Source organism: Podarcis liolepis, assembly GCF_965112155.1.
Source record: "Podarcis liolepis genome assembly, chromosome: 7".
Taxonomy (NCBI): domain Eukaryota; kingdom Metazoa; phylum Chordata; class Lepidosauria; order Squamata; family Lacertidae; genus Podarcis; species Podarcis liolepis.
This window is the reverse complement of record NC_139561.1, coordinates 90,121,615-90,135,185: the sequence shown is the minus strand read 5'-3', so window position 1 is coordinate 90,135,185 and position 13,571 is coordinate 90,121,615. Positions and strand designations below refer to the sequence as shown.

The 13,571-nt window shown below is 47.9% G+C and overlaps 1 protein-coding gene across 1 annotated transcript; it reads right to left on the bottom strand.

Annotated features, from left to right (window-relative positions):
• Positions 1-73: 73 nt before the first annotated feature.
• Positions 74-12,262, bottom strand: LOC310712850 (cytochrome P450 2A13-like). The gene is made up of 10 exons (XM_083516261.1): positions 11,956-12,262; positions 9,871-10,060; positions 8,563-8,725; positions 7,610-7,759; positions 6,439-6,599; positions 3,271-3,447; positions 2,906-3,047; positions 2,557-2,744; positions 904-1,045; positions 74-813 (listed from the first exon to the last, which is right to left on the bottom strand). Exons 2-10 carry the CDS (start codon positions 10,039-10,041, stop codon positions 632-634), a joined length of 1,476 nt encoding a protein of 491 aa, XP_083372387.1. The 5' UTR covers positions 10,042-10,060; positions 11,956-12,262; the 3' UTR covers positions 74-631.
• Between the last annotated feature and the right edge of the window lie 1,309 nt (positions 12,263-13,571).

The window sequence follows — 13,571 nt, the reverse complement described above, 5'->3', positions numbered from 1 at the left end:
GGATTGAGAGTTACATCTTTGTGTAACGAGGACTTTGAAGGAGATAAAAGCAAGCATCCAAATGAAGCTTCTTTCTTGTTTATTCAGAGGCCAGAACAGAACTGAGCTGAGCTGAAGGGCTCAGTCAGCCTGCTTATATAGAGCTCCAGTACCGTGTAACTGTAACAATTTTCTAAAACTATCCAATCACTGAACGTCACTTTCGATCCCTTATTTGCATAACTATCTACAGCATCCCCCTGCTGGCCCAGGGTGAGAACTTCAGTACATAACAGTAGCGAAATAAGCTGAGTCAGGAACAGTTAGGAGCTAGGAAGACAAGTCAACATCTGGGAGGTAGTTTAGTGAGTGAGAGCAGGTAGCGGAAGTTATAGGTCTGAATAGGCACCCCATGAATGTAATTGACCGATACCGTTTATGAAACCACACACTTGTTAAACTGCAATACATAAACAGAAGTTTAATTTCCAATTTAACCTGACTGGACTCAGTATTGTACCAGGTAGGGCCTGGGTGGCGGCAGCGAGAAATAAAGTGGGGGCACAGGGATCAATAGACAGTGAAATGTCCGGGGATCCTGTGTGATCGCCACAGGAGGTTGTGTTTTCAAGAACTCCGCAACTTGTTCCCTTCAGAGGGGAATGGCACACATGTCGTAAAAACGTGGGATGGTGACAAAGCCAACCAGCATGGGAGAGATGTCAATCTGTTCAGAAGGGATGGGGGATTTGAAGCGGAAGTTCTGCAGGATGCTGGTGAAGATGAGGAAGAGCTCCTTCCGGGCTAGTTGTTCCCCTAAGCAATAGCGCTTCCCTAGGAAAGAGGAGGAAGGTGAATACAAGCTTTCAGGGTGCTGTTATAGATGGTTTAGGAGTGCTTGGAAAAAGAAGGGGACTGACTCACCAACAGAGAAAGGCATAAAAGCCTCATTCTTCTTGAACTGCCCTTTCTCATCCAGGAAATGTTGGGGGTCAAACACGTCTGGTCTTGCAAAGTGTTGGGCGTCTCTCAGCACAGACCCGAGCATGGGGAACACTTCAGTCCCCTGAGCAAGAAAGGGAGAGAAATGAGAAGATACAGGAGAAATGGGAGATTCTTCTGGGGGGCAAGAAATCATTCTGAGATTTGAGGCTGCATATTCCACTCTCCAACACCAGACTGTTAAAGTTTGTGGGTTGTAAAACCTTTGACCCATGGAGTCTGCTGCAACGGCACTGCAATAAATCTGATTTATTGGCACTCCAACAAACTTCAGTGGTGCCCACACGCTTCCACTCATGCGCTGCCTCTCTTCTCAGTTGTCAGATAGTAGCAGAGTTCACGCGCAGCGTAAAATGGCTTTGTCTGTGTCTGCGTGGTGTCTTCAGTAACTCAGCTCGACACCAGTGCTTCTAATCTATCCCTCTTTATTTAGAAGCATACAAAAAACAGAAAAGAAAAACCTACAGAATCTAGCTGCATGCTCACAGCTTTCTGTCTCTAACAAAAATGAAACTACCTTGCTCACTATCAAGGGAATTGGGGTTGCTTGTGTGTAAACCTCCAGCTGTTCCAAATTGCTTAGGGGTGGTTGCGTCTTTCCCTGACTGAGCAGCCCTTTGCGCTGCTGCTCAGTCGCTGGCAGAATCCGTGAGTGGGCGTCTCCTAAATTTCCTCCAGCATAAGAATTCCTGAACGGACAACCTTCGCCTCGCCTCTCTGAGCGGGAGCCTTCAGCGCAGAGTGGGTGTGCCAAGTGGTGGTCCTCCACCCTCCTCACTGACTTCACTGGAAGAGTCTCGGAGCCTCCCCTCCGAAGTGCTCTCTGCCTCTCCCTTCTTCCTGGTGTCACCTGGACTTCTTTCCCCAGAGGACGTTCTCTCTCTTCCCTTACTAGTTCCCTCTCCTGCAGAATCTGGGAGCCTCGCCTCTCCACTCTGCTCTGATGTCAGTTCCCTGACACTCACATTCTCAGACAGACTGCTCTCTGCAGCCCCCAGAGAGCACAGATCAAAGGAAAAATGCCCGGGTCATGTTGGCAGTGCACCCAGTTAATAAGAACTCTCCTGGAGTGTTAACTCTTAACCGTCCAGAACCACAACACCATTGTGTTGTGGCCAGCTCTGAAGCACAGGCGCTTATCATAGCCATGCCCACCCCAGAAAGTCCACAAATGTAATCAACTGTAGCAATCCATCGCTTTAAATCAGGCACCGCCAACCTGCGGCCCTCCAGATGTTTTGGCCTACAACTCCCATGATCCCTAGCTAACAGGACCAGTGGTCAGGGATGATGGGAATTGTAGTCCCCAGAGGAGCCCATGTGGTCCTTCTGCTGGCATATCAGCACAGCGCTGTCCTTGCAGCTGCCTCGCTCCTCCTGCTAAGCCACAGCGATGCCAGGAAAACAAAGGAATAATGCCAGGCCTCCCCAGCATCCACACCTCTGTTTCCCTGATTGTTATCATTCAGAGAGTAAGGACAGGTGGAACAGATGTGTTTGGGGAATGTCACTGAGCCACAAACTATATCTGGAAGGGTGGAGTCTAAGTCTAAGGAATTAATAGAACCACTATACCTTGGGAATGGTGTATCCCCGGAACTGGGTATCACGGGTCACACATCTTGCTACTCCCGAGGGGAACATGTTAGTGAATCTCTGGATCTCGTGGATCACAGCATCCGTGTAGGGCATCAGGGGACGGTCATCCATGTTGGGAGTGCGATTCGAGCCAATCACCCGTTCAATCTCTTCGTGGACCTTCTCTGTTGAGAAATCAGCAGGATGAGACCAGAAGTGCTATTTGCAGCTTCCAGGGAGCTAAAGAAGGATCCCATCTCATAGCTGGGAAAGCAAAGAGGGACCCTCCCATAGAAAGGCAAAGACACATCTCTCCACCCTATTTTCCTCCCCCTTCCGCAGTCACCTTCAACCTCCGGGTATTTCAGCAGAAGCAGGAAGCCATAGCGCAAGGTGGTGCTGATACTTTCTGTGCCAGCGAAGAAAATGGTGAGGGTCGTCATAACCAGATTCTTTAGGAAGAACTCTGTGTTTGTGTTTTCCTTCTCCTAGTCAGAAGGAAAATGGTAAAGGAGGTTAAAATCTGGTTTTCAGGTGTCTTCAAAGTTTGTTCTCTACTACTGATTGGCTGAGGGGCAGTGATGTCATGATTAAACCAATGAGAGTGAAGGGACAGTTGAGTAGTGTTGAAGAGGTGGCTTCGTTCCAGGAACTCTAGTTTCCTTCCAGGAAAAAAATATATCCATATTTTATAGAATAAAATCGCCATACCTGCTGCATTTTCACCAGGAAGCAGTCGATGAAATCCCGAGGGGAGTTGGGGTCCAGGGTCTCCTCATTGGCTTTTGCCTTCCGCATGATGAACTCCTCCAACCCTAAGAGCTGCTTGAAGGCTTCATGCTGTGGGCCAGGCAGGTACTGCATGACGCATGAGAACATGTCATAGAGCTGTTTGTGTTGGTTTCAGAGGGGAGAGAAAACAGATATTGCACAAAGTGAATCTGAGATGAAGGAAGTCACTATGTTTTATCCAGAGCATGCTGATTTCTAATTCTTTTTACCTCTGGGTGAAATTTTGCCACTCAGGATTGTGAATGGGGTGTTTCTGGAGAACAGGAAGGGAGAATTTACTGTATTTTTTGCTCTATAAGACTCACTTTCTCCCTCCTAAAAAGTAAGGGGAAATGTGTGTGCATCTTATGGAGCGAATGCAGGCTGCGCAGCTATCCCAGAAGCCAGAACAGCAAAAGGGATTGCTGCTTTCACTGCGCAGCGATCCCTCTTGCTGTTCTGGCTTCTGGGATTCAGAATATTTTTTTTTCTTGTTTTCCTCCTCCAAAACCTAGGTGCGTCTTGTGGTCTGGTGCATCTTATAGAGTGAAAAATATGGTACCTTTATGAATAATAACGGAACAAGTGCAGTGGATTATTGTCTCACAGATAAGAAGGCCTTTCAATCAATCAAAAGTTTTAACTTCGACAAAAGGGCAAGGGGGGAGCGGTTGAGGGTGCTCTCAGCTGCAACATGACTCTGTGGGATGAAGCTTCGAGCTGTCTGCTGTCAGCAGGAGATTCTCAACTAAAAATATTCAAGATGAAATGAAAGGGTAAGAAGGATTTGGCATCTTCTACCATTTTGATTGAAGAATCAGATTGGATTTAATTAGACGGAATTCGGCGATACACGAAGGGTTAAAACAGGAGGTCCACCCTTCGATTTCTGGATAAATTACGTTCCATGGAGAAAAGTTGCAAGTAGGCGAACTTATTTTATTAAAAACCTATGGACATGTTCCTGCTGATGGGCCACCAAAACCCATTCTTTACTGATTGTCAATATCAGGAGATTAAAAGACGCCTGCTTCTTGGGAGAAAAGCGATGACAAACCTAGATAGCATCTTAAAAAGTAGAGATATCACCTTGCCAACAAAGGTCCATATAGTAAAAGCTATGGTTTTCCCAGTAGTGATGTATGGAAGTGAAAGCTGGACCATAAAGAAGGCTGATCACCGAAGAATTGATGCTTTTGAATTCTGGTGCTGGAGGAGACTCTTGAGAGTCCCATGGACTGCAAGAAGATCAAACCGATCCATTCTGAAGGAAATCAGCCCTGAGTGCTCACTGGAAGGACAGATCCTGAAGCTGAGGCTCCAATACTTTGGCCACCTCATGAGAAGAGAAGACTCCGTGGAAAAGACCCTGATGTTGGGAAAGATGGAGGGCAGAAGGAGAAGGGGACGACAGAGGACGAGATGGTGGGACAGTGTTCTCGAAGCTACCAGCCTGATTTTGACCAAACTGCGGGAGGCAGTGGAACACAGGAGTGCCTGGCGTGCTCTGGTCCAAGGGGTCATGAAGAGTCGGACACGACTAAACAACTAAACAACAATGATGCTGTGTTGAGAGCCAGAAAAGGGAAGGCGGTGCCAGATTCCTGGGAGCGTCAGGGAGCCCTAACACCACTGTCTCAAACCTTTCGTTTATGGCTGTGGAAAGGAAAGTTCTTAACAACTGAACTTTATTCATAATTGCATATTATCACTAATAGATTACAGTCATACCTCGGGTTGAAGTTGCTTCAGGTTGAGCGTTTTCGAGTTGTGCTCTGTGGCAACCCAGAGTAATGGAACACGTGACATAACGCGCATGCACGGAAGCAGCAAATCGCGACCCGCGCACGTGCAGACACGGGTTGCGTTCGCTTCAGGATGTGAATGGGGCTCCGGAATGGATCCCGTTCGTATCCAGAGGTAAGGTAAACGTAAAGGTACCCCTGACCATTAGGGCCAGTCATGACCGACTCTGGGGTTGCGGCGCTCATCTCGCTCTATGGGCCGAGAGAGCCGGCATTTGTCCGCAGACAGCTTCTGGGTCATGTGGCCAGCATGACTAAGCTGCTTCTGGCGAACCAGAGCAGCGCATGGAAACGCCGTTTACCTTCCCGCCGGAGCGGTACCTATTTATCTACTTGCACTGGTGTGCTTTCGAACTGCAAGGTTGCCAGGAGCAGGGACCGAGCAACGGGAGCTCACCCCGTCACGGGGATTCGAACTGCCGACCTTCTGATCAGCAAGTCCTAGGCTCTGTGATTTAACCCACAGCGCCACCTACATTTATTTACATATAATGCACTCGGAGCATTCTGACTTAGCTCCTACCTCTTTCTCATCAGACAGGAAAGAGAGAAAGGACAAAGGACAATAGTCCCACTTCACGGAACACAATAATACCAAAACATCCTGTCTCCATCACTTCCCACACTGTGGAATGAAAACATACACTGTCATGTGATAGACAACAATCCCATGACTGCAGATACGGGGAATGAATCTCTAACACTCTTTTCCAGGGCCTCACCCCTGGTGCTCTCCCTGTGCTGCTAGACTGGTGAAGAAGAAGAAGAAGAAGAGGAGGAGGAGGAGGAGGAGGAGGAGGAGTTTGGATTTGATATCTCGCTTTATCACTACCCGAAGGAGTCTCAAAGCAGCTAACATTCTCCTTTCCCTTCCTCCCCCACAACAAACACTCTGTGAGATGAGTGGGGCTGAGAGACTTCAGAGAAGTGTGACTGGCCCAAGGTCACCCAGCAGCTGCAAGTGGAGGAGCGGAGATGCGAACCCGGTTCACCAGATTATGAGACTGCCACTCTTAACCACTACACCACACTGGCTCTCACCACACTGGTGAGGTACTGTGGAAGGGATGTGCTTCCTCAGGCTCAAGAGAAGACAGCTGACTCCAGCTCTACTTGCCCTGGTGCTATGGAAGGATGTATTGGGCAGCTCCGTTTAGCCTCGAACATGATCTGGCTCCTTAGTGGAGATAATGACTCCGATTTCTCCTGGACTGGTCCTGCATGCCATGCCTTGAGGAGATTCATTGAAAAGACATTATTCACACACTCACAAAGGAAGTCCTTCTCATCCCCTCCAATTTACCTGTCCCCAAGAGGTGCAAGTGAACTGTAAGCTACCCAGCATCATGCTCAGCAAGGAGTGGAACTCCTGATCTTCGTATTCAAAGCGGTCTCCAAATGCGATGGAGCTGATGATGTTGCACACCGTGCGGCTCAGGGTGTAGGTAGGGTCAAAGGGTGCACCTAGAAAGAGAGACCCCCAAATCACTGAACCAAATCACTGAAAATATATATATATATATATATATATATATATATATATATATATATATATATGCAGGTTTTGGTGTCTTCGGGTGTCTTCCCGTGTAAGAGTTGGGGTGTCTAGGCGACGTTTCGACGAGGTCTCACTCGTCATCTTCAGGCTGGTGCTTTCGGCTTCTTGTTACTGGAACCAGTAACAAGAAGCCGAAAGCACCAGCCTGAAGATGACGAGTGAGACCTCGTCGAAACGTCGCCTAGACACCCCAACTCTTACACGGGAAGACACCCGAAGACACCAAAACCTGCATTCCTGTACCCGTGAAAATCTACGAAAGCATATATATATATATATATATATATATATATATATATATATATATATAAAATTTTTATTGATTTTAACATATAAATTATAAAATGCACCACAAAACTTATACAATCTTTTTAGACTTCCATCAGCACCTCTGATGATCCACCGTTTTAACCACTTCTTATGCATTTCTTAACTTTATATTGCCTTTACATCTCTTAACAAATCATCCTTCCCTTTCTCCATTTTTGCAATACTTCTAATCATACTCCTCACAAAACTTATTGCAAACCTACAAACGTCGTCTGAGCTTCACAAATACTTCTTAAATAGTCCGTAAATTTACTCCAGTCTTCCGTGAATTTCTGGTCCCGCCGGTTTCGAATCCTTCCTGTTAGTTTATCTAGTCCATTAACTTCATCCTCCATTCTTCAATCGTCGGTAATTCTTCTTGCTTCCATTTTTGGGCCAATAAGAGCAAGTTCTCTTTTAGAGGACAAAGCTTATTGGTAAAGCTTAGGCAAAGTTTTCTTCGCACATAACCCAAAATAAATCGAAAACAGCAGTGAGAACATTCAGTATAAAGCCTTCAAATGCCCAGTTAACTTCCAACGGTTACTAACCCATTAAGAAATATTTCTTGACCCATTAAGCATGAAGATGTCAAAACTGAGCTCACTTTTTGTTTCCCTCAGGGATTCCAGCAGGAAGTGGGTCTCCTCCAGGATCCGCTCTTCGACGGATCTCTTTCCCATCCCAAAATTCCTCAGCGTCGTGATGGAAAATAGTCGTAGCTGTTTGGCCCGTTCCCCATTGCTGAAGCCAAGCCCTGGGAAGCGGAGGAGGAGGAGGAAGGAGGAGGAAGAGGAGCCAGAGGGGGTGCACTGAATGAGAATGTGGATGAACCCACACAGTGATGAAGAGTGGACCCACAAAAAACCCTTCACATTCTTAATTTTTTTCTGACTTTTAAAATTGTGATTGCAGGAGATGGAAGAACATTGTATGTGCCCGGGTTCCCTCTCATAGGGTGTGTGTGTGTGTGTGTGTGTGTGTGTGTGTGTGTGTGTGTGTGTTGATTTGTGTAAAGAGGTTTGTGATCTTTAAGAACAGATAAGGAGGTGAGGCTCAATAGTCTTGAGACATACACTCTCAGCCTCAGTAAAATGGGTATAAAAAATCTACTTCATAGGAGCATGGGAAGGGCCATTATTATTATTATTATTATTATTATTATTATTATTATTATTATTATTATTATTTTATTTATACCCGCCCTCCCCAGGCAAGACCGGGCTCAGGGCGGCTAACAACCAATAATAAAAATAAGTTGATTAAAATACAACTTAAAAAACAAGATTAAAATACAACATTAAAACATTAAGATGTAGCCTCTTCACAGGAGGAGAGAGGAAAAAAGAAACGGGGGAGGGAATCAAACTGATTCTAAGCCAAAGGCCAGGTGGAACAACTCTGTCTTACAGGCCTTGCGGAAAGAAATCAGATCCCGCAGGGCCCTGGTCTCATGAGACAGAGCGTTCCACCAGGCCAGAGCCAGTAATAATAATAATAATAATTTATTATTTGAAAAGGCCCTGGCTCTGGCCAAGGGTTGCCCAAGAAGAGACTGACCGTAACCCTGGAAAAGCCAGTCAAACGTGGCTTGCTCTCCACGGCCACCAAACTCTTCCGCCTGGTCCACCAGGGCCTCCTTCACAGCATCGTATCCACACAAGACCACAACACGGCGGGGCCCCAAGTGGATGGTGAAGACAGGACCATATTTCTCACGGATCTGTGAAAAGAGGAGGAGGGCATTGTGTGAGGTGATGGAACAGATGGAGAGATGGAGCAAATACATAGACTAGTTTTTAGGAAGACAAGGAAGCTTGTTGTTGTTTAGTCGTGTCCAACTCTTTGTGACCCCATGGACCAGAGCACACCAGGCACTCCTGTCTTCCACTGCCTCCTGGCCAGTCTTTTGAAATGAGGCAATCTTACTCTGTGATGCAGTGGCGTAGCGTGGGGGGTGCAGGGGGGGCCGGCCGCACCGGGTGCAACACCTGGGGGGGGCGCTCGCACTCGCAGCTCTCTGCCCCCTGCTAAAATCCACGGGTTAGGGGGCGCAAACTACTTGCCTTGCCCCGGGTGCTGACAACCCACGCTACGCCACTGCTGCGATGTATCTTCCCTTAAACAGAAGTCCACTTACTGGCTCATTGTTCCCTTTCCTTGAGGTACCTTGATCCAGGGAGCTCAGTCTGCTCAGCCTTTCCTGCCTTCCTGACATATCTTGCCCCCTCTTTCACCAACACATGATAGCCAGTGTTATTGAATTCTGGTGCTGGAGGAGACTCTTGAGAGTCCCATGGACTGCAAGAAGATCAAACCTCTCCATTCTGAAGGAAATCAGCCCTGAGTGCTCACTGGAAGGACAGATCCTGAAGCTGAGGCTCCAAGACTTTGGCCACCTCACGAGAAGAGAAGACTCCCTGGAAAAGACCCTGATGTTGGGAAAGATGGAGGGCACAAGGAGAAGGGGACGACAGAGGACGAGATGGTGGGACAGTGTTCTCGAAGCTACCAGCATGAGATTGACCAAACTGCGGGAGGCAGTGGAAGACAGGAGTGCCTGGCATGCTCTGGTCCAGGGGGTCACGAAGAGTCGGACATGACTGAACAACTAAACCACAACAACAATCTATGCTTGATGAGCCACTTGAGACACAAGAAGCGAACCTTCTAACGTCAGGTTGAGGAATGTGCACTTGGCACGTTCCTGCACTGCAGGGGTTGGGCTACCCCTGGGGTCCCTTCCTTCCACACTTCTAGGCTTCCAAGTCCCCGAGTGGCTTGCAAAACTATTGAGGGAGCTTGGGGCTTGGCCAGGAAGTGAGAGGGAAGGCGGATGGATGGATGGACAGGCGTCCAGAGACTTACCTTCATCAGCGACTGATACATGTCCTTTGTGTTGACTTGCAGCAGGTTCCCAATGAAGGGCAGTGGAGTCGGTCCAGGCGGCAGCTTCTCTTTCTTCTTCCATGCTGAGAGGAGCAGCAAGCAGAAGAGGAAGGAGGCCAACAGGAGGGTCCATGGGCCCAGGAGGTCCATGGGGCAGCTGGATGGCAACCTGCAGGTGAGGAGCAGAGAAAGAGCGCTCCTAGCATTGCCTTGGGGGAGGGACTGCTAGGTCTGGGAATATTTCCCTCCCCATCAGGCCCGCAGGAGGGCGTTGGTTGCTCCTGGATCTTCTGCAGATTCATTCACTGTGATGGCCTGGGATTTGGACTCGGATGCTGAACCTGAGCCTGCAGAGGATTCCCCGCCTCCAGAACCAGCTGAGCGGGGGATGGGACATGAGCCTGAAGGGTCCTCACCTGTGCTGGATCCTCAGCTGCAGGCTCCAGCTGAGTCTGCTCTGGCTCAGAGGTGATGGAGGACCCATTGCCTGAGATGCTCCACTCTCAGCCCCGTCAGAGGAAGCTGAGGTTGCCTCTGGGTCCGGTGACCCTCCAGCCTCTCCTGAGCTGCAGAGGCTCAGGGCAGAGAGGCGGAGGGAACTAAGTTCCCGCAGGAGGAGTGCTCGCCTCCAGGCCAGGAGAGGCAAGTCACCAGAGGATCGGAGCCGCCCTACGCCTTGGGGTAGATAAAAGCCGGCCAGCCCCAGTCCCAAGTTGCAGAAGCAACATTGTTGGTTGCTAGTTCCTGCCTGAACTATGCCCTGCTTTCCTGCCTGAGCTCCTGACCCGCCCTGGCTCCCTGCTTGCAAGCCTGTTCCTGACTTCACCCAGCTCCCTGCCCTGCACCCAGCTTCAGCTATAATAATAATAATAATAATAATAATAATTATTATTATTATTATTATTATTATTTATTATTATTATTTATACCCCACCCATCTGGCTGAGTTTCCCCAGCCACTCTGGGTGGCTTCCAATCAAATGTTAAAAACAATACAGCATTAAATATTAAAAGCTTCCCTACACAGGGCGTTCTCGTTGCACCTTTGACCACGGACCAGACTTCGACCTCACCTCTGGGGTAACCCATGGGACCAGCACATTCACATTTATATTATCCCTTCCTGCCAAGTCCGTTTTTTTAAAAAATTAAAGGCTATGTGGCATAGTGGTTAGAGTGTCGGAGAATGAGCTAGAAGAGGTCAAATCGCCACCACTCGGCCACGACGCTCACTGGGTGTGACCTTGGGGGGGCCAGTCACAGCCTCTCAGCCCAGCCTACCTCGCAGGAGTGTTGTAAAAGTAAAATGGGGAGGAGGAGAGCACTGTGTAGCTCCTGGAGGCCTTTAGAGGAAAATGTGGCAAGGAAATGTCATAAAGGATAGAGAAAGAAATAACCTTTTTGCTGCAGTCCATTTATGCCCCACACCCAAGCTCTTCCTGAGGTTTCCAGGATGGTAGCCACTTTCCTTAAAATCTCTGGTTGCCAAGCTTTCATAAGGGTAAGGGGTAAAGGGACCCCTGACCATTAGGTCCAGTCGTGGATGACTCTGTGGTTGTGGCGCTCATCTCGCCTTACTGGCCGAGGCATACAGCTTCCGGGTCATGTGACCAGCATGACTAAGCCGCTTCTGGTGAACCAGAGCAGCACGCGGAAACGCCGTTTACCTTCCCGCTGGAGTGGTACCTATTTATCTACTTGCACTTTGATGTGCTTTCAAACTGCTAGGTTGGCAGGAGCAGGGACCGAGCAATGGGAGCTCACCCCGTAGCGGGGATTCGAACCTCTGACCTTCTGATTGGCAAGTCCTAGGCTCTGTGGTTTAACCCACAGCACCACCCGCGTCCCTCAAGCTTTCATATCCCCCCCTAAAATGTCCAGGGGGAGGGGTAGGAGAGAGACACAGCTCAATAGGGAGATTGGCATGAACGTATAGCCACGCTGGCCATTCGGTGTCCAAGCAAATTTGTCCCCTGATCCTGGTTAAGATAAAAAACAAGGATTCCCTCCCATCCACCATTGCACAAAGGTCTTGCAAACGCCTCTCCGTGCCCCCATCCCTACCTTGGTCGGCTACTCAGTCTGTCCTGCTCCTTTCTCAAACTCCTAGCTGCACACAGGTCCACACCCTTTGCAGCTTCTTACTGAGTTACCCAGAGGGGGGAAGCAGTGTAGGAGGAGGAGGAGAGACCTGGAATTGTCCTTAAACCACACCCACAGTTGCAGCCATGGACCAAGCCACCCTCCAATTGTCCCTATTTTCCAGAGACAGCCCCGGATCTACAGAAGCCAGATTTACAGATACCAGATTTACAGAAGTTGTGACCACCTCTGTGAAATAGGAACTGGGGTTCTATACAGCCTTAAATGAGGCAGGTTTATGGGTGTTCCTTGCCCCAGAGGAGTACTAGGTTCCTGCTTTATCAGCGGGAGATAAATATTTTGAAAGCTTTGCTTGTTTGGCCTGCTTAACTTGCTCCACTTTTTTTTTGCATTCTTGTGGCCACCCCTATCTGGAAAAACACTGTGACACATTCTTTGCAAACTAGTCTAAATTAATTAGAAAGGCTTCAAAGGCCGACGAAATTTGGACTTCTGTCCTCCTCAGGTCTCCCCTCCATAAAATATTGAAACCAATTAACACAAAGTTAAAACAAACTGAAAACCTGAGAGCTGCGGAACGATCAAGATGAGTCTCCTCTTCGCCAGTGTGGTGTAGTGGTTAAGAGCGGTAGTCTCATAATCTGGGGAACCAGGATTTGCGTCTCCGCTCCTCCCCATGCAGCTGCTGGGTGACCTTGGCTTGGGCTAGTCACACTTCTGTGAAGTCTCTCAGCCCCACTCACCTCACAGAGTGTTTGTTGTGGGGGAGGAAGGGAAAGGAGAATGTTAGCCGCTTTGAGACTCCTTCAGGCAGTGATAAAGCGGGATATCAAATCCAAACTCCTCCTCTTCTTCTTCTTCTTCGCCAGCCGGTAGCCCTGCTTTGCTTTTATTCCAAATACAAATGCCGCATCTTTCTCAAGAAGACCTTTCTCTGCAGCCTGGAAGATCTGGAACTAGCCTTGAAAATCAGATAATATGAATATTCTTTACTTGGACTTTGTTATTCTAAACCATGCGCGATTGTACTCATTCTGTGTGCCTAGCTTTGTTTTTTGCTATTTAATTTTCATCTGCTTTTATAACTGTTCTGTTTTATGTACCTTATAAAATGGGTGTGGGGGGAGAGATAAAAGGAAATCAAATCCCTAATCCAGCCTTCCAAAAAAAAAAAAAAAAAGTTCTCCTGAAAATTCATCAGCCTTTTAGTGCAAATTTCTCCTCGCATTGCCTTTTTTATGTGCACAATTGCCTAATATGCACATTTCCCTGATGCAATGCATCTGTGTATGTTATTTTCTCTGTTATAGACCGTTTTATGCATGCTTTGTACTGCCAGGATATGCATCTTGGTACCCTTTACTTGGCTGGGTGGACTTACACTGCAAAATTCAAAGAAGTGCAAATTTCAAGGGATGGCCGCAATCCAGTTCATGGCTTGTTTCCAAAAGCACATAACCTCCAATGAAACACATCCCTCGCTTCCCATTTTACTGCTCTTGTCACTTTCAAAGCTATTTCCTTTCGTCACATTTATATTTAAAGGCTTTCAATGCAAAATCCGTTTCCCAACTCCT